This window comes from Megascapheus bottae, chromosome 9 (genome assembly GCF_031878675.1).
Source record: "Megascapheus bottae isolate mThoBot1 chromosome 9, mThoBot2.hap1, whole genome shotgun sequence".
Lineage (NCBI taxonomy): Eukaryota > Metazoa > Chordata > Mammalia > Rodentia > Geomyidae > Megascapheus > Megascapheus bottae.
Window position 1 is genome coordinate 35,981,355 of NC_143517.1, and position 21,227 is coordinate 36,002,581.

The window sequence follows — 21,227 nt, forward strand, 5'->3', positions numbered from 1 at the left end:
TGCACTGCCAGAAGATTCAGGGACCCTGTGGGTGACTCCTTCCTGATATGTGTTCTAAGATAGTTATTGCTCACTAAGTACCAGGCATTAAATACTCCTTTTGTCTTCCTAACCTTGTGACAATACATATTGTTCCCACTAGACTCTGGGGAGTCTTTTGCCCAGGCTGACTTGCTTAGAGACTCACAGTAGGTCTGTGGTAGAGGTCCAGTTTCCACTGCATGTGTATGCACTACCGGCCATGATCAGTCCCTGGTGACAGACAGTGAAAGAAAGATGCCATGGCACCTCTGGTTCACTGATCATCAACTCTGCCTCTGTATACTATTTATTGCTTGGTGGAATCAGTTTGGCAGAAGCCTGGTACCCCTGAGTTTCTGATTTAGTAAAGGCAAGTGTTAGAGAAGAAAACATTGAGACAACCTCCAGGGTTCATTTGTCTCCTTTTCCAAAGCAGCATAATTTTGAGCTGGGTATATGATTACCGAATGAAATTCTGTATTTTTCCTCTACCTTAGACTTTCAACAGAGTTCTGGACAATAGAATGTAAGAGACAGTGACCTGCGCAATTTATCAATTATACCTTTGAAGGGAAGCAATATTCCCTGCCCTCTCTTCTTCTCTTCATTTCTACTGCTCGGATTGCAGGCATGATGGCAGGAGTTGAAGGCTCCATCTAGAACTGTGATGACTGTGAAAGGAACAGGGAGAGCAGCACCAGGGTCAAGGGCAAGGATAAGTAGGGGGAGAAGGGGAGGGCTGGGAGAAAAGGAGGAATCATATCTCCAAATACCACAGGTCACAAAACAGTCCCTAATGTGCTATTTCTAACCACCTCAGAACAGAAATCTGTACTGGATAGTTGTTAAGGAGGAAGAAAGATCCTTTGGAACCGGGAGTTTGGCCTAGTAGAGTGCTTGCCTAGCAAGTACAAAGTCCAGGTTCTATTCCTCAGTACCACATACATAAGAAAGCCGGAAGTGGTGCTGTGGCACAAGTGCTAGGGTTCTAACCTTGTAAAAACCCAAGCACAGGGCTCAAGCCCTGAGCTTAAGTCCAGGACTGGCAAAAAAAAAAAAAATCCTTTAAAAAGAATTTCCATGCAAGTTCATCTGAAGAATAAATCTTTTTGATTACAGGAACCATCCTGGAGAAAATGGGACTCAGCGGAAAGTTTTCCACAGGATTGGAGGCAATACAAGTAAAGATGCATAAAACCCAGCTTGCTGAAAGAGGAACTCAAGGGCGGAACTAGCATTAAGACATCGAGGGTAATGGAAAATGTTCGAGGAGTCTGCGTTAATACTGGGGACTTATCTGTAAGGCAGAGAGATATCAAAGAGCTGGTTATGAAGCAGAAGAACAAAAGGATTAGATCATTGCTGACGGTAGGAGGAATGGAAAAAGTCCCCTTTCCCCCTTACAATGCACCATGACTTCCCCTTGTGGGGAAGGGGGTTGTTCCTCTCCTGAGCCAGACTTGTGTTCTCCAGCTCTGGTCCTGACATGTGCTGGCTGTTGCTCGTTCATGGGCTCCTAGGACGCGTGCGTTATTGTAGGACTGTGGTACGCTGCTATCCAGACACTGCTTTCGTCAGTAGCAAGTCTGCCTGCCATTTGTGCTATTTCACCCCCATGGCCTCCACTAGACTCCCCTTAGCAATCAGAAGCACGTATGTGGCCCATGCCTACTATGCACTGGACATAGCTTGCTCAGTTCTCACAGCTGCCTCTATCAAGTCTCTGCCATGTACTGATGTACAAATCTTAGGAAATGATCCCACCCCATCTTCACTTTCTGTATTTTAAAACCTAACCATTTTGACGGGAATAACAATAGCGTCTATTCTGTAGTATTATGCGGGCTGAGTTTAACATGTGTAAAGTACTTAAGACAGTAAGTATTCTGCATTCTCAGCTAATGTATTTCCATTATTATTATTATTATTATTATTATTATTATTATTTCCTCCTACTTTACATATGGAATTGCACTTTAGATTATTTCCCTAGCTGGGCACTGGTTGCTCAGGCCTACAATCCTAGCTACTCAGGAGGCTGAGAGCTAAAGATTACAGTTCAAAGCCAGCCTAAGCAAAAAAAACCTGTGAGACTTCTAATTTTTTTTTTTGCCAGTCTCAGGCCTCCAACTTCAGTGCTGAAGGACTGTCCTTGGGCTTTCCTCAAGACTGGTGCTCTACCACTGGAGCCAGAGCCCCACTACCAGCTTTTCTATGTATGTGACACCAAGGAATCAAACCTGGGTCTTCATGTATGCTAGGCAAGCACTCTACCACTACGCCAAACTCCCAGCCCCAAGTCTGTGAGACTCTTATCCACTTAATCACCAGAAAATCACCAGAAGTGGAGCTGTTGCTCAAAATTATTGATAGAGTGCTAGCCTTGAGCAAAAAAGAGCTCAGGAACAGTGCTCAGGCCCTGAGTTCAAGCCCCACAACACTTTCTCTCTCTCTCTCTCTCTCTCTCTCTCTCTCTCTCTCTCTCTCTCTCTCTCTCTCTCTCTCTCTCTCTCTCTCTCTGTCTCTCTCTCTCTCCATATGTATATATATATATATATATATATATATAACACACACACATACACACACACACACACGTTACTTCCCTAATGTAAATGCAGCAGATGCTGAGGTAATAGAGCTTGTGTTTCAAGGAAGAAAGGAGGGGGCTGGGAGTAGTGGTTAATGCCTATAATCCCAGTTACTTGGGAGATAGAGACTCAGGTAGGAATCTTGAGTTTGAGGCCAGATCACGTGAGGGTAGCAAGCCCTCTCAGTAACAAGACAAAAACAAAAAGGGTCAAGTAGTAGAGTGCTAGCTTAGCAAGCTAAGGCCCTGGATTCAACCTCTAGTACTTCCCAAGCTAGAATGAAAGGAGGGAGGAAAGGAAAGAAAAGAGATACCATGGTTGTGTGGATTCCAATCCCATTTCCTCCTCCTTTTCTAGAGGTGAGTGACTGAGTTTTGCTCTGTTTCCTTACGCATCCAGATGGTCGTCATGGTTTCTTCTGGGTGGTAGCTGTCCTGTGGAATTCTGTGAGCACCCATTTATTCAAACTGGATAGTGTATAAGCCATTTATGGGCAAAACTCTTCTCTTAACCTTGACCACAAATACCATCTGAGCAGCGAGTTTTTCTCAAGATCCTGATGGTTTATCATGCAAAAAGAAACACAGGTCATGGAATTTACAAAGTGAGTCACGCAGAAAGATTCCCTCACATGAAGTGTCACAGGCTAATTATGGAAAAACCTTAACTCTACCTAATTGATTTCCCCCGGTCCTCTTATAAGTTGGCTACATTTCAGGGCATGTGTATTTTTTTTTAAAAAAGCATGTCAAAACTCTAAAGATGGCTAAGTCTGATGTAGTCTCATTATGGTATGTGGAAAATCACAGCCTAGATCTGCACATTCTGGTGTGTAAGGACTTCTCGTATTGGCATGCCTTGCAGTGGCCAGAATTCTGAAATCTCTTCTCTGCCCCCTGCTCTGTGCCCTGCTATCCCCACTCTAAGCCCATCTTCACCAGACAATTGTTGGCGTCATTAGTATGACCATCCGAAATCAGGTTCACTCACACTAAGTGATGATAGTGTGAGCTTTTATAGTACTCAGGAAGAGACATAACATAACTGTTACCTTTTGCCTTGATATTTTCTTTTTTTTGCTATGGAGAGGTGGGGGAGTCGGTGGAGTACATAAACATGTCATAGTCTTTCATTAAGATTGTATATTGAGGAGGCTGAGATATGAGGATCATAATTCCAAATCAGCCCAGGCAAGGAAGTCTATGAGATTATTTTTAATTGTATTTTATTGTTGGGGTAATGTATAGAAGGGTTACAGTTACATTCATCAGGTAATATGTACATTACTTCTTGAACATTGATACCCCTTCCCAAGAGATTCTTCTCTCCAGTTAACCAGCAGAAAACCAGAAGTGAAAATGTGACTCAAAGAAGAACCATCCTTGAGTGAAAAAGCCAAGCCAGCATCAGAGGCCCTGAGTCTAAGCCTCAGTACTCGTTAAAACAACAACAACAAACAGCAGCAGCAGCAGCAGCAGCAAAAACATGTGCATGCTCAAAACTCCAACTCACAGTGGTTAAGAGGAAAAAAATCTATCAATATACTTTGCATTATTTTGATTCTTTTAAATATGTGAGACATGTATTGTGGCTCAGCATATCAACAAAATAATACACTACAGTACCTTACCATTATCCACAACATAGTTCCACTGCTGTAAACATCCTCTGTATTCTGTCTATTCTTCCATCCCTTCATTTCCACCTTTAGAAACCACTCATCTTTTTCTGGCTAATCGTGGTTTTGCTTTTACCAAAAAAACTGGAATCACAAAGTAAAAAACCTTTCTAGATTGGAATCTCTAACTAAGTAGTAGTGGAATTACTGTTACAATAATGTTTTCAATAATAGCAAAATTACTAAATACCAATAGGTCCTTTAGAGTTATTCCATTTTTTTTGACAGTTCTAGGGCTTGAACTCAGTGCCTAGACACTGTCCCTAAGCCTCTCTGTACTCAAGGATAGCACTGTACTACTTGAACCACAGCACCACTTCTGGCTTTTTCTGTATATGTGATACCACGAAATCGAATCCAGAGCTTCATGCATGCTAAGCAAATACTCTACCACTAGGCCACACTCCCGGCTCCTTATTCCATGTTTTTACACTATGGTTGATTCCTTTTGTGTTTTTTTTTTTGAATTTTATTTTATTGTCAGGGTGGTGTATAAAGGTGTCACAATTACATTCATTAGATAGTGGGTACATTACTTCTTGAACATTGATACCTCTTCCTGTGCTTTTCTCCTACTTTTCTTCCCCCATTCCCTCCCAATCATCTTATTTTCTCCTTCCCTTCCCTATTTCAAATAAACAAATAAACATATATACAACATAGCTGGTTCCTTTTCAGCACAGAGTAGGAATCCATTGTCTGGAGGTTTCATATTTCATTCATTCCCTACTGAAAGTCATCTTTTTGCTTCCAAATTTTGCAATTATGAATTTAAAATATCATAAACTCTTATATGTTGATGTTTATGTGGATGTACATTTTCAACCCATTTGAGCAAATACCAAGGACTGTGGTTGCTGAATTGTGTGGTATAAGTATGTTTAGTTCTGTAAGGATCTACCTGCCATGCTATCTTCAACAATGACTGTGGTATGTTTTATGCTTGCTGACATTGAATGAGTATGCCTATCTTGCACATTCTCCCCAGAATTTGGTACTTATTAGGGTACTTATAAGTACCGAAAACTTCGATACTTGTAAGTATCGAAAACTTCATTCCACTAAAATTTAAAAGAATGCTATACTACTGTGAGGTTTGATCCTTACCTCTTCCCCAAATTACATTCCATGGCATCTCCTACCTAGAAATTAAGGTTGTGGTGGAATGTCAGAAAAGAAGAATCCAGAAATCTGTTGACTATCTCACTCAGAAATTAAAAACATGAAATGAAGAGTTATTTTTCATTTTGATGAAGTATCCAAATACTGAAATGAAAACAATTTTATCAAATTATTCTCTAAATCAAAATAATTGCATTAAGCCAATCTTGTTAAGATGTTTTCTCCTGGCACATCTTTTTTTTTTCCCAAGATAAAGTAAATTTTACACAAACCCATATTTTAAAAGGCACAGTTAAGATGGACATAGTGGTTCACACCTATAATCTTCACACTCGAGAGGCCAAGACAGGAGCACATGCTGAAGGCCAGCCTGGACCATGGAATGAGTCTTTGTCTCAAAACACCAAGGACTGGAGGTACAGTTCAGTGGTAGAGCATTTGTCTCACATGCGCAAAAACCTGACTGAATTCAACCTTTAGCACGTCATGCCTGTCCTTCCCCCCAAATCACAGTTAGCTGAACATTTGGCTTTGACCATTTGTTTTCTGACTCTTCGGTCAAATTAGATCAGAATTTTCCAAACACAGCTTAAAGTTATGACATAGGAGACCAAAGAATAAACTAGGACCGAGATGACATCCATCTTCCCAGCTCTGTCATTTAGGCAAATTATGTCTGCCATCCCCTTTCTTAAGCAGCACTCATTGCTGGTAGGTGAGAGAGAGACTCCAGTACACTCTTGAGCAGTCACAGCAATTCTTTCGATAAAAGAAGGAATCCATGTCTATGAATACATATTCCTAACATAGTAAATAATTGCAAGAATGTAGTTGAATACACATGACTGTTGGCAGGCTTCAGGTCCTCTCTGGCTCTTTATCAAAAACATCACTTTTTTTTCTATTTTTTCCACATGAACCTTTCCCTAGGGTAGCTCACAACACGACAGCTGGCTTCCCCCAGAGCAAGCAAATGAGAGACAGCAAGAGAATGCAGCCCAAGATGGAAGCCATGACCTTTCTGCTGACTGGTATTAGAAATGGCATCCCATCCTTTCTTCTAGGATCTATGTACGTATCTTACCTCCCTGAATCCATCCCACAGACATGTGGGGAGACTGTAGCAGGTCATGAATGCCTGGAGCAATCACACTCAGAGCAATCTCAGAGTCTGCCTAATAAAGTAACCGTGAATGGAAATTGCTACTAGTATCCAGACTACTATCTTTTGTTCAGTTCATCTGATGCAAAATAGTTCTGTTTCTAGAGCCTACTACTATACTATACCTTGTCAACATGTGTTCCTCCTTATAACTTCCTTCTCTAATTTTTATTAACGTCTTTGTACTTCTTTTTGTTGGTTATTTTGGAAACTAAACTCAAGACTTATTGCTTGCTAGGAAGGAACTCTAACATTCGAAACACACCTCTAGTCCTCTTGGGATTTAGTCTATTTTTCAGATAGGGTCTTATGCTTTTGTCTAGACTAGCCCTCAGACTAGAATGCTACTATCTCTGCTTCCTGAGTAGCTTGAGTTATAGAAGTGTGTCATGAGCCAGGCGCTGGTAGTTCAGGCCTGTAATCCTTAGCTACTCAGGAGGCTGAGATCTGAGGATCGCAGTTCAAAGCCAGCCAGGGCACTGAAGAATGTGAGACTCTTATCTCCAGTTAACCACCAGAAAACTGTGGCTCAAGGGGTAGAGCACTAGCTACCAGGCCCAGAGTTCAAGCCCCATGATGAAAAAAAAAAAGAAAGAAAAGAAAAGAAGAGAAAAAAAAATACCCATCTTGTAGTATTCTTCTGACCACTGTTTCTATTATTTTTCTTAGGACCATTTATCTACACTTCATTCTCTATATCAAAAGTTGTTAGTTCATATATTCAAGAATTGATTCAAGAAAACATTGGCTGAGCATTGAATATGTATCAGATACCCTGACATCGACCATTTTGGCTGGTGGAATCATTTGAAGATTAAATTCCTTTGACTTGGTGGTATGAGTTTTCCATATATTCACACATTGGCTCTGAAGATATACTAAATTCCCATGGAGTCTTCTCTGCTCTTCTAGATTTGAAATCAACTGCACAAGTGGGTGGGGGGTGAAGACAGATCCTTCAGCTTGTTTTCCATTCTGCTCTTGGGACATATGATTTAGTTTTATAAGTTTGTAATGTTTGTCCTGAGTTTTCTCATCTGAAAGTGATTTTAAGTTGAGTAATTTAATGATTGGAACATTTCGGAGCTTTTTCCAAGGTACCAAAGCTCTTAACGTGGCTTCTGAATTCTGCAGCACTGTTGCCAGCTGTCTTTCCCAAGTCCCTGCAGCCCACAGATCAGCTTCACAGATTCAGATTTCATGTCATTCCTCTCCTTAAACTGTTTCTCAGTTCATTTTCAAATCAGACTGTGATTGTAGTAAAAAGACAAGAGTCAAGCGTATTCCCAGCTGGACAAACATTACAGTAAATTTGTGTGAATCACTTAGCCAAAGAACTCAGGAAACATCCAAAAGTCCTTTCTGAAGACCTTTCTGAAGATAAGACTCGTTTCAGCTAGAAGATGAATGAAAGAAAACTCCAAGAAACAAAAGGTATACTGATTCTTGCAAGATCTTTTTGACTCCTTAGGGAGAATAAAGCAATCAGTAGCCTTGGTGAGTTAGGTGAATAGTTCCGGACTTTAAACGCAGTGAGCTTAGCTAAATGCTGAAACCCCTAACCTGGGGGCAGATATCTTGTCAGACTCAGAGTAGCTTGTTGGGCAAGGCTACCGCTGCCATGACCTACACTGTCAGAGTGAGTGCTCACTGTTCTCAACAAATGATTGCTTTCCTCTCTTCTTTCCTCACCCTGAGCAGCTTTCTGTACCTCCTTCACATTCTGAACATGATTCTGTGAAAAGGCTATGAGCAAGACCAATGTCAAGCCGGATATATGTCAAAGGGAATTATTCAGGCAGGGTTCCAGAAAACACATACCCAAGTGACTTCATTCCTAGCTCTGTTAACACCAAGTTGTCCTTGGCTGAAAAGTGGCAATTAATATTTCTTTCAAACCCTGAAATAGCCAGAAACTTCTAAAAGTGTTGGGATTTCCGTCAATGGGTTTTGTTTAGACCTTAAATTGTTGTTCTACTATAGCGGAAAGTTATTTTTAGTTCCTCCTTTATCCTTATTCAATCATGTCTAATTTGGGGTAAAAAGAAACTCTCCAAACAAAATCATAAGTTAAGGTTGAAAGGAGATTTCTGCTTTCTAATAGTCTTGGTCAGGAGAGATGTTTGGTGTACATGGTGTTCTTAAACAACTTTCTCTTGCTGTGACAGAATACCTGGGAAAACAGGAAGGATTATTTAGGCTCCTAAGTTCAGAGGTTTTAGTTCACGGCCCTTTGGTTCTGGTTTTAATTGTGTGCGTGTGTAAGGGGGCTGGGGGTTGGTTATGGCCAGTCAGCACAGAGCCTGTGCTAGCAAGAAGCCTGTGGTGGACCAAACCTTAGGCATTCTATTGGTAGTGGAAAGCTGGAGATGGTCCTAATGTTCCCTCAGTGATTTAATGTTTTTCCACCAGACCTCATTTCCTAAAGGCTTTACAGTGCTACAAGCTGGGGGCCAGACCTTCAGCTCATGGATCTCCAGAGCACACTTCAGATCCACATTGTGACCTGTCATTAACAGACAATAGTTTGGGCTCAGGTGTCATGAGACAACATGTAACTGCTCAAAAGAGGAGAGACGTGAACTTCTATCAAGACTTGTGACTCTTCAAGTTTTAGTTACTATTTGTCAAGCATAGTCTTACCAAAGATGCTCCTAAGTAGTTGGTAACTAAGGTGGGGTTAAGATAGATGCGGTGGGAGAGAATGATGGGAGGGGTGACACTGGTAAAGATATATTCTACTTACAAGTTGAAATCTTGAATTGAAACCCCTGTTGTACAACTCTTTAAAATGAATAAAACAAATTTAATGAAGACCTTCTCCAAAGATTCTGTTGAAGGCCTGATCTCCTGAACTGAAGGAGTTGGTATGAAGCAAGCATTACAAACCAATAACAACAGAAAAAGACTCCAGACTCCAAAATGAGAGCTTTTTTTTTTTCTGTAGATAATTAAATTAACACCTGCCTATAGAATGTCAACTAAGACATGTATAAAATGGTACTGGGACTTGACTTGCACTTGTCTGTGAATGTGTGGTAGGAAAGCCCATATAAGGTGCAACTGTGAGTGATCAAATGATGTGTTTTGTGCTCTGGATGCACATTCCCTGGGCTCCTTTTGCTCAAGGCTACTGCTCTACCACCAAAGACACAGCGCTACTTCCCCTTTTTCTGTGATTAATTGGCGGTAAGAGTCTCATGGAGTTTCCTGCCTGGACTGGCTTTGAATCAAGATTCTCAGATCCTGAGTAGCTAAGGTGTGAGCCACCATGCCCAGCTGGACATGTGTGTCAGTGATGGCATGCTAAAGTTCACGGACCGCGTTCTTTCCTTTCCGCCTTTTTTTGCTTTCTTTCTTTCTCTTTCTTTCTTTGTCCTTCTTTCTTTCTCCCTTTCTCTTTCTTCCTGTCTTCTTTCTTTTTCCCTTCTTTCCCTTCATTCTTTCTCACTTTTGTCTTTCTTTCTTCCTTTCTTCTTTCTTTCTTTCTTTTTTTTTTTGCCAGTCCTGGGCTTGAGCTCAAGGCCTGAGCACTGTCCTTGGACTTTCTCAAGGCTAGAGCTCTACCACTTGAGCCTCAGCACCACTTCCAGCTTTTTTGTATGTATGTGGTACCAAGGAATCGAACCCGGGTCTTCGCGCATGCTAGGCAAGCACTTTAACCACTAGGCCAAACTCCCGGCCCCCTTTCTTCTTTCTTTTTTCCTCTCTTTTATACTTTTCATTCTTTTTTCTCTCTTCTGTCTTCTTTCTCTTTCTTCTTCTTTCTCTCCCTCCTTGTCTTTCTTTCTTTCTTTTTTCTTTTTTGCTAACTTTGAGCCACAATCCTCATATCTCTGCCTCCTGAGTAGCTAAGATTACAAGTGTGAGCCACTGGTTCCTGATTCCATGATTTTTTTTTTTGAAATGTTAGTGTAAAGGTGTTACACTAACACCACTGGTTCCTGATTCCATGATTTTTTTTTTTGAAATGTTAGTGTAAAGGTGTTAGGTAAAGGGGTTACAGTTATGTAAGTCAGGTAATGAGTACATTTCTTTTGGGGCACCTTCTCCCAGCTTTTTTCCCATCCACTCCCACAATTTGTAATGTTCATTCAGCATAGTGTCTGCTGAGTGTCACTGCACATTTGTTTGCCATTTATCCCACCATTTCTGGGCTCCCACCTTCCCTTCCCCAAACAGATAAACTTATAAACAAAACAAAAGGTACAGACAATGAAAACAGCCACAAAGGATAAAAAGCCTCATGTTCAATAGCTATGTACATGTGATTATATAAAATGATACTTATCAAAATGAACTCCAAGAAATGGAAACGAGATTTTGGGTTTTTTTCTGTTTACAATCTTTTCTTACTGTTGTATCTCTTATAATAGACAGTGAGTTTGATTAGATGAAATCCAGCAGCTTTCAGCAGAGGCTTTTGAGTAACACTATTGGAGTCACTTGGTAGTTAACCATGTAACCTTTTTGCATAGCAGTTGCTCATCTGAACAATAGACATATGAATTGTCTCTACATCTTAAATAGTCTCAGTAAGGATTCAATGACTTAACAAATTAAAGGGCATTTAGAACACGCCCTAGCATATGGTAAATGATGCGCACTTATTAGTTACTATTATTTGTGTTCCCGGTGGCCAGCTTGTTATCTGGCCATAATAAGGCTCAACAAATGATGAATAAATTAAAGAGCGAAAAGTAAACGATGATATAATATCCAGAAGGCACATGCTCAGTTCTTCCTTGAAGAGAATCAGGCTGGGGGAGCCCGCTGGTGAGTGCAGCAGCTGTCTACTCACACTGGAATCTGGACTGGGTCACAGAGGCTTCGTCGAGTAGTGATAGATTGTGGTCCCAGACCTTCTCCACCATACATCTCTTGCCTGTGTCATTTTATCATGGCCTCCCTTTGGTGGCAGAACATCTAACCTATTAGTAAAACGTGTAGAACATGTTAGTGCCTACTTGGACCCAGTTCCGTGCCTTGACAAGTGTGTTCCTGCTGAAGAAGCTGAGCTGAGAGGATGTCCAAACAGTTCGGAAGAACTTAAGCCTTGAGGAAGCTCTTTCTAAGTGCCAAGTTTCAACAAGACTTTATCCATACCCACCAGACCATAGTTGTTTACAGAGAAACCCTGCCCTCTCCTTCTGTGTGCCCCAGGAAAACTGTCTGAGATCTCAATGCAGTAGACAGAACCTCAGCCAAGGCCTTTCCTTCACGCCCTACAGCTGACCTGGCCACTGAGAGGCCTTTTTTTTTTTTTTTGTCAGTCCTGGACTTGAGCTTAGGGCCTGAGCACTGTCCTTGGGTTTTCCTCAAGGCTAGTGTTCTACCCTGAGCCACCACACCATTTCTGGCTTTTTCTACATATGTGGTACTAAGGAATCGAACCCAGGTCTTCGTGCATGCTAGGCAGGCACTCTACCACTAGGCCAAACTCCCAGCCCCTGAGAGGCCTTTTCCTTGGTTCCTGTGAAACAAGGCTATGACAGACTTTGGTCATTCCTGAACAAAACCTTAGGATAGTCTGCTTTTGGGATTTGTTCTTGACTAGGAGCCAAGGAGTCCCAGTTTTGTCTCTGACCAAAAATATATTCTGCTTCTTTTCAGTCTTGTGCTTAATTCAAAAGAGGAACTAAAAATTCAGGGTAAACACGCGCTATTTTTATTCCAACGTCCCCTGTGCATACTCTTTTCCTCTTCCAAATGTAGCCTTCAGATCCTGGACTCACACATCAACCCGCTGCTGCAATGGAAAAACTGAAAATGCTTTCCCTCGATCAGATGAACTCTGGTTTCGGCAGTCTACCCCTTCTTCCTTTGACCTTCCTGCCTTATTGTCCCCTCCTTGGGCTCTTCCACAGTGACAAACAAATGGGAAAGACAGTCTGGTTTCAATCCAGAGAAATTAGTGATTATTTGGAGAAAGAACCTGGAGGCTTCAAGTATGACTGAGACATTAGATGCCAAAATTACTATACCAATTCTAAGACAGCCCTTTACTCTTCAGAATTACCCCTCATCTCAAGAGACCATCCTCTTTAAGAGCCCAGATGGCTTACAAATGACTAATGTACTGCAGATACTCAGGAAATCATTCTGAAATGTTTAACAAAGCTTGGGACATGTGGCTGTGTAAAAAATATACACATGGAAAAATCGATAAAATGGAAATTATAAAATGTCTCTTTGGTTTTACATTGTCAGTGATAGTGATGGTGAATGCTGATTGTAAACTTGATTGGATTGAGAAATACCTAAGAAATGAGTAAAACACATCTCTGGATGTTTTTTAAATCATTGATGGACTCAAAATCTGAACAGACTCATAGGAGACAAGGAAGGTGGAAGCTAGTTGGAAAAAGTCTGTCATTAGGGGTATATCCTTGTGGGCTGTATCTTAACATGGCCTCCTCTTCCCTTTTGCTTCCTTACCAGCTATAATATAAGCTGCCATGCACACCCTCCCTATCATGGATTGAAACTTCTGAAATCTTAAGCTAAAAAAATAAAATTCAACTTCTCTTCCAAACTTGTCCTCTCAGGTCATAGCAGTGAAAAAGTCTGAATAACCCAATGGTATTCATTGAAATAGCCATCTCTGCAAGCCTATGACAAGATCCCTTTGAGAGCTAAATACGTGAATGGAGCCTTGCTGCTGGTTGTTTTACAAAGGGAGACAGTCCATCTGCGGAGGGCAACCAGCTTCTTCCCAGCTTCATCCCAGCTTCACCATGAAGTTTGTGCAGATTCCAGTGTACTGGCACAGGGACCCAGGCAGCTCTTAGATGAAGGATCTCTTGGACTAAAGGAATAACTTTCAGTGCCTCTCTATTTTTGTTTGGCACTGGCTTTTAATATAAAATGATCCTGAAGCGACCCTTACAGCATATGGGGCCTCAGTGAACATGGTGTGAAAAGACAAAGACTTTTTTGTGTGTGGATCATGAGGCTTGAACTTGGCCGGGGCGCTGTCCCTGAGCTCTTCAGCTCAAGGCTATCGCCCTACCCCTAGGCCTGGGCAGTGTCCCTGACATCTTCAGCTCAAAGTTACCACCCTACCCTTGAGCCAAACCCCATTTCCCATTTTCTAGAGGTTAATTGGAGATAAGAGTCTCAGGTCCTTTTGTGCCTGGGCTGGCTTTGAACCTTGATCCTGAGTAGCTAGGATTACAGGTGTGAGCCACCATGCCCAGCTAAGACAAGACTTTTGAGGCACAGCATAATAAGAAAACAATACTGTGGTCTTCAAAACAGAAAATAGAATTTAGTAGTTTTTACTTCATTGAAGATCCTCTTCCTGGGTGGTTCTATAGGGCAAGTAGGAAATTCTGATCAAGAGTAGAGAACTATTGTTTTCTAGTCCTTTTCCTTTAACAAATGAAAAGAAATAGCAAAGAGATCAGGGAAATAGTAACACAATTTTTTATTCTCAATTTTGGTCACCGCTTTCATGTTTCCTTATTTTCCTCATGTGTTAAATATATAACAACTAAAACTTTATTAACATATATAATAAAGGTAACATGCGTAGCATGTAAGCATGGTAGGTAGTAAGTGGACCAGGCAGTGGCAGGTCTACACCCAGGCCTCTGATGGTGGCCCTCATGGAATCAGCAACTGTGCTGGATGCAGTGGGAGCTTCACATCCTCCCCAGATTGGAGCCCCTTCAGAGAAGAGCCACATCAGCCACACTGGGCTAAAGGGATGAGCAGCAGTAACCTAGAAGAGTTTCTGCTCATACTCAGGGACCAGGTTGCCTGAGTATTGTTTTGCTGAGAGCTCACTTTGTTCTTTGGTCTGACAAATGGTCTGGATTCGGTGAGATACCAAAGGAGACGCTGACCAAAGGGGCTATAAGAGGGAATGAGAAAAATCATAAACAGCAGCCCAAAAGTTCTATGGGAGACAACAGTTGCGGCTCTGTAATAAAGCAGACATGTACAGAATAGTTAATCAGCTCATTTGTTTCCCCAAAGGGGAAAAATACATAGTTTTGGTTTGGGTTAAATAGCTAAAACTTTTGCAAAGGGGAAAACAATGTCATGGGAAAATACAAAATATCTCTAATGTCTATAACACATAAAGTATCTAGAGTGATAAAATATTAAAGGGCAAGAGGGAATAGCTATAAAAAATTATAGAACACATGTTGGATGGGAAATAGAATTATGAAATGAAACAGCTGGTCACTGAAGTAGCACTTGATGGATGAACTCTACCATTTCTCTTCAATTTCAGCGTCTCAGAGGGGTGGCTTCAGGTGACTGGGCGTTTTCAACATTATCTTTGCCTTTATCATTCCTCATGCGGATAAATACAACTGCTAAAATTATACCTACAAGAGAAAACCCAGGGTCAAAGAAATGGAATCTTCCAATATATTACCATAATCCCTTATAAACTAATGTCTTAGGAGGAAAAACTGACTCACGTGGCTTCATTTTTTTTGTTTGTGGCTCAACAAAGTTGTTCAAGTGAAGGTGGGGCCCTAGGCACTGGCTGACTTGGATAAGTACGCTTACACTTAGTATCAGTATGGCATCAAATGCCAATAGTATCCAACTGGGGGTTGTCACCAAGCCTATCTTAAAGAATACAGGATCTGTGTTCTGAGCTCTGAGAAGAATGCATTTGCGGTCCTGAACTTCATACACACACCTTCCCTAGAGCCAGAAGTCCAACCAAAATAGCCAGAGACCTTTTAGGACCTGTTCACCTCCCCATAGCATGCTTTCATTATGTCTACATCTAAGGAACTTTCATTAGGATGCTTGAGCTTTCTACTGTTTTTTGCCTCTGAACTCTTAGAAAGTTATACTGTGTATCTTAGGATTGGTTGAACTACCCTCTATGGAAAAGGTGCTCATTACTAAAAAGACATTACCTGTTAGCAAGTTTACAGGGAAAATCCTGGCATAAATAATAGACTTTAACAAACAACCATTTAAAAAATGCATATTTCAGGTATATCAACAGCTCCACTGGAAGGCCAAATTCTACCCATCCCAACACACTGGCAACTGAGACCATGACCTCTGCGACACTGAAAGATCTCTGCTGACCTTGCTCTGCTGGTCTGTACTCTGAAGCCCAGGGTCAGATGCATAGCAAGGTCATAGAAACTGCATTTCATTCTCCCTCATCATGGAAGCTTGGAATTGTGGCTTAAAATATAACAGTTGATGTTTTACAGTTTGCCTGGGTTTGGAACTTGAGTGTCTCCCAAAGGACCATGTGCTAATGACATGGTCTCCAGGTTGGCATTATTTAGAAAAGATAGAAAGTTGAAAAGGTGGGACCTAGGTGGAGCTCTTATGGTATTTGGGGGAATGTCCTTAAAGGCTTGTTGGTTCCTGGCCCCAAAGTGAGCAACTTTGCTCCCTGACAGGAGGTGCTGCTGCTATGGGCCCAAAAGCAACAGGCCAATCAGTCATGGAGGGAAACCTCTGAAACTGCAAGTCATTATACTAAACAATTCCTCTGTATGTCCTAATTATCTCAGGGCTTGTTACTGTTAAGAAACACTGAAAAACAGGAAGTCTCTTTGGAATACACCTTATTTGGCAAATCAAATAAATGTGACAGGTAAAAGTTGGTTCCAAAGCAATGTCTTCCAAGAAAGTTTGAAGTGGCTGACTGGCTAGGTTGCCATTTGAGTAGCTACCAGATCAACCTCTAAGATGAACTCACATATCTGAGGCCAGGGACAGAAATCCTTGAATCTGGGAAGCAGCACTCACCTATGACCAGAAAGGTGGTCAGCAGTATACCGACCGCCATGCCCACCGTGGGTTTCCCAGACTGCTGACCTGCTGGCCGATAGCAGCTTCCTTCCACACACTTGCAAAAAGTCACTGAAAAGCAGAAGACACATTTTCTGTATGGCAGGGTACATTTTCAAGTGAACAGCTAGAGAAGAGAATCCTACATCAAAGACAAGAGGTCCCTTAAACATCCCATGCTGACAGTAACTATCCTTATGTTTCCTGGAACAAAGTACCTACCTGATAAAGAGACAGTCCCCTCCAAGGGTGGCCGGCCCCCGTCATTGATGCGGATGGGGATCTCATAAACTTTTTCCTCAAAGTTTGTGTGCCTGGGGGAAAGTCTGGCACTACTACCTGTCAGAATGGGAAAAAAATGAAAACAAAGCTTAATCTCCTAGCTTCATGAGAATAAAAGTCACCTTTTCATTGTGTACTAGAGTAGACTAGAAAGTGGTTGGATAGGAGTTAAGTCTATCAATGTATTACCTACATCCTCCCACATGTATGTTGAAGAGGAAGCAGAAGGAGGAGAAGGAGGAGGAGGAGGAGGAGGAGGAGGAGGAGGAAGAGGAGGAGGAAGAAGGGAGAAGAGGAGGAAGCAGAAGGGAAGGAGGAGGAGAGGCAGTACCGGATCCTTTAAGTGCTCAACTCAGGATGTTTTGGTAGAAAGGAATACTAAATACAATCAGTTCTCATTATTTCTATAAATTACCCTCAAACACTGAATTAGAGAATGCTGGACATTTACTCATTAGGGAACTACAGGGTTAGGTTCCTGTGAGCCTTCATTGCCACATTTTAATGAATATATATATATATATATTTATATACCTTTTCCTGTCTGTTTCTGCTTAAAGGCATCTTATTTAACTATACCAATGTTTACTCTTTCACATTGGCCCTCAACACTGGACCACAGCACGTGACTGTTGCTCTCCCAAGGCTCAGCTAACTAGGATTTCCTCCGTAAGGATCATCATCACCTTCTTGCACTTAGAACAGTAAACAGCCCTTTTCTCCTCTTTGAATACAAGAACAAAATCAAGCCAGACATGGCTTAACTACTCAGCACCTTAACTACTCAGGATGCTAAGACATGGGGGATCATGGTGTAGAGCCAGCAAAGACAGAAAAGTCTGAGCGACACTATCTCCAATGAACCAGCCAAAAGCCAGGCTAGAGGCCTACCTCATGTGGGAGCTCACCATCCTTGAGAAAGCAAGTTGGACAAGAATGTGTGGCCTTGAAATAAGACTATCACCCTGCTTGACTTTGGCTAGGAACATATACATTCAGTAATTCAAACTTGCAACCCTTTGTGAGTATCCATGCGTACAAGAGCTCATTAAGTATTGCTTTGTATGATATAAATTGTAACGAGTAAATGAATGTATCAACACTTAATCATGTGATAATGCACCTACTGACCTGACCCTCAGTTTCAAATCTGCCTTGAGTGATATGGTAGGTTCTGAAACCTGTAGCCTCAAGAGACCCCATGAACCCTGAACTAGGGAATGTGTGGTGGTCACTTGATTTTCAGGGTATTTCTTTTGTTTTCCTCCTTGGCAAAAAATTAAGAGTACAAAATAGCACCAAGTCTCACATTTCCAAAGATAGTTTTGATCTTTTTCTCATACTCTTCCCAAATCATATTTATGCCTAGAATTTTTTAAGTCTTGAGTAAGCTTTTCAGTCTTTGAAAACTATTATAGCCTAAAAGTACCATTCCCAGAAAAGAAAGATGACAGGGGCCAGATTCATCATCCTACCAAGAACAACAAAAAGAATAAATATAAGAAACTAAGGATTGAAAAGCATTGGAGCCAGGCACTCGTGGCTCACACATATAGGCCTAGCTACTCAGGAGACTGAGATCTGAGGATCAAAGTTCAAAGCCAGCCCTGACAGAAAAATCCAAGAGACTCATCTCCAATTGACCACCAAAAAGCTAGAAGTGGAGCTATGGTGCCAGTGGTAGAGCAGTAGCCTTGAGTGAAACAAGCTTAGGGACAGTGTTCAGGGCCTGATTTAAGAACAGGTACTGGCACAAATCAAATCAAATCAAAACAAAACAAACATCAGCAAAAAAAAAATGGTATTAGGCAGTGAAGGACAATGGTCCCTGTAAAAAGAAAAAAAAAATGATGTAAGTTTTATAACTATTCCCTAGCTAGGGAAAGTATCCAGGTTTCAGAATAAGACGGGGCCCAGGCATGCTCCTGAGTTGAGACAATGAAGCAGGAAGTAAATGTTACAAGTGGATTGAGAAGGAGAGGACAAGAACAAGGATCACACACACACACACACACACACACACACAATGAAGACCTCCACACACCCTCAGCTCAATTCATGTCAGAGCACATACATGAGAGAACAACCCAAAGCATCAGAAAGAATAATGTGGAAGGATAATTAGAACAACTCTTGTAGTTTTCAGAGGGGCACTATGGACAGTCATAGTTCATGAAGTAGATGGACTTGAAGAATTTTGTCTCAGCAGTTGGGAAAAAATTAGTCTTAGAAGAAATGCTGCCTGGGGCCTGGCTAATGAAGCTTAAACACCATATGTGAAGCACCAAACTATTTCCAAGTAATATCACTGCATTTCAGAGTAAAACTCAATAATATTTATGAGAATACAAAATAGCATTTAAATGCTTGACATTTCAAATTTGCCAGGCAAGCAAGCAATGAGAAAAATAATGAAGAGGAAAACCAATCAGTTTAAATATATCAAAAATAATATAGGAGACATATATAATGGACAAAGCTAAGAAAATAGTTATTATAGTCACATTCTCCATGTTCATGAAGGAAGATTAGGAACAGATGCGGAAAATAAGAAAAAGACCCAAATTAGCTTATAAAGATAAAAAATATTGATACAAAAAATCCAATGGATGGGTTAAAAAATCAGGCTATCGTTCATTCCTGGTACTTGAACTCAAGGCCTTGGCACTGTCCTTGGGCTTTCTGAAGGCTAGAGCTCTACCACTTGAGCCATAGCACCACTTTTGGCTTTTTCTGTGTATGTGGTACCAAACCCAGGGCATGCTAGGCAAAAACTCTACCACTAGGCCACACTCCTGGCCCCTTAAAGATACTTTTTTTTTTTTTATCATCAGAAAGAATGACATCGCCCCATTTGTAAGTCAATGGAAAGACTTGGAAAAAATTATATTAAGTAAAGTAAGCCAGACCCAAAGGAACATAGGCTCCATGGTTTCCCTCACCCAGGATTCTCCTAGCAGAGGATCCCAAAAGCTATGTATATATGGTCATACAAGATGAAACTAAATGAAATGAAGTCTAGGTTATGAAAACAAGAGGTTTATCTTTTTGACTGTTGTTCTTAGTGTACTATGTGAAGTTATTTCTTTTTTGTTTTTTTCCCTTATGGTTAATCTCATGTGGTACTGTATCTGACTTTGTTGCCTGGTATATTTTATATACATTTATTTGTTTATTTGAAGTAGGGAAGGGATGGGGGAAAACAAGATGATTGGGTGGGGGTGTGGGGAGGAAAAGGGGGACAAAAACATGAGAAGGTATATCAAGTTTTGAGAAGTAATACACCCACTAGCTGACGAATATAACTGTAACCCCTCTATACATTATTCCAACAATAAAATACAATAAAAAGAGATAATTTTAAAATAGAAAATAAATAAAAATAAACAACAAATTTGGGGAAATTACACCAGCTAAAACCAAGTTTCACCATAGAGCTTAGTAGTGAAGACAGAGCCCAATGAGGCAGGAAGTTCTGAAGTTAGATACTCATATATGTTACTACATGGTTTCCAACAACATAGCCAAGACAATTTGACATGAAAGGAATGAGGGAGGGGGTGGGTTGGGAGCAGTGGGTGAGAATGTTGAAAGGGTTAAATAAATAAATAAATAAATAAATAAATAAATAATGTTGAAAGGGATGCCATTGATGGAGATGCATTGTATTCATAAGCTGCTCTGTCAACTCCTTTGTACAACTACTTAAAGACAATAATTATAATAATAACCTAAAGCAAAAAGAAAATAGAAACTCTCTTCAGACAACACAGAAAAACCCGCATGCTTTTAGTACAAGTAGATAGCCCCCTACACTAAGCAGGATGCTACATGTTAACAATCTTCCCCTCTTCCAAGGCTTTTGTCCCCTTGGAAGACTTGCCTTGTACAGTCTCTGAAGATGGACTTCCTGGAATTTGTGAGAAAGCTGTGGCTCTAAAACCCACAAGGACAATAAAACCAAACACCCCATCCATCACACGCTCTGTGTGCATTTGACAACTCACCATTGATTTTGGCAAGTTCCCAGTCCCTTTGTAAGCTTTCGCTGCCCAAGGCAAATGTAAACTGGGGACCCCGAAATGACAGCTGATCATCATCCGTGGCCTCAAAAATGAGGCTTCCGGGAGCAGAGACGGGATGGCAGAAGAAGAAGCCAGTGTACTCTCTGGCTAGGCGGGGCGGGTTGTCATTCACGTCTGCAAGTGCCAGGTGGAAGTGTGATGTGGAGCTCAAGGAGGACCTGCCTATGAAGAGAAGTGATCAAAATGCAGTGTCAGCGTACTCACTGTCCTTAACAACAAAGAGCATTGCTTTTTACGAAAATATTCAGTCAAATCTACTGAGGCAGTGGAAAGAAGAGACCCCTAGTGTCAAAGACCTGGTTTTATTGCTGAGTAAAAAGGTCTAAAGGAGAGCTGGACACTGGTGGTTTATGCCTGTAATCCTAGCTACTCAAGAGGCTTAGATCTGAGGATCTTGGTTTGAAACCAGTCCAGGCAGGAAAATCTGTAAGATTCTTATCTCCAACTAATCACTAAAAAATGGTAGAGTGCCAGCCTTGAGCAACAAAATTAAGGGA

The 21,227-nt window shown here is 41.1% G+C and overlaps 1 protein-coding gene across 1 annotated transcript in view; it reads right to left on the bottom strand.

Moving 5' to 3' along the window:
* Positions 1-13,998: 13,998 nt before the first annotated feature.
* Positions 13,999-21,227, bottom strand: part of Cdh17 (cadherin 17) — a 57,189-nt gene continuing 49,960 nt past the window's right edge. Inside the window, exons 15-18 of the mRNA XM_090338704.1 lie at positions 20,653-20,892; positions 16,586-16,702; positions 16,322-16,435; positions 13,999-14,916 (exon numbers count right to left, since the gene is read on the bottom strand). Of these exons, the coding sequence (XP_090194830.1) occupies positions 14,816-14,916; positions 16,322-16,435; positions 16,586-16,702; positions 20,653-20,892 (572 nt within the window). The 3' untranslated portion in view covers positions 13,999-14,815. The remainder of the gene's footprint in view (positions 14,917-16,321; positions 16,436-16,585; positions 16,703-20,652; positions 20,893-21,227) is intronic.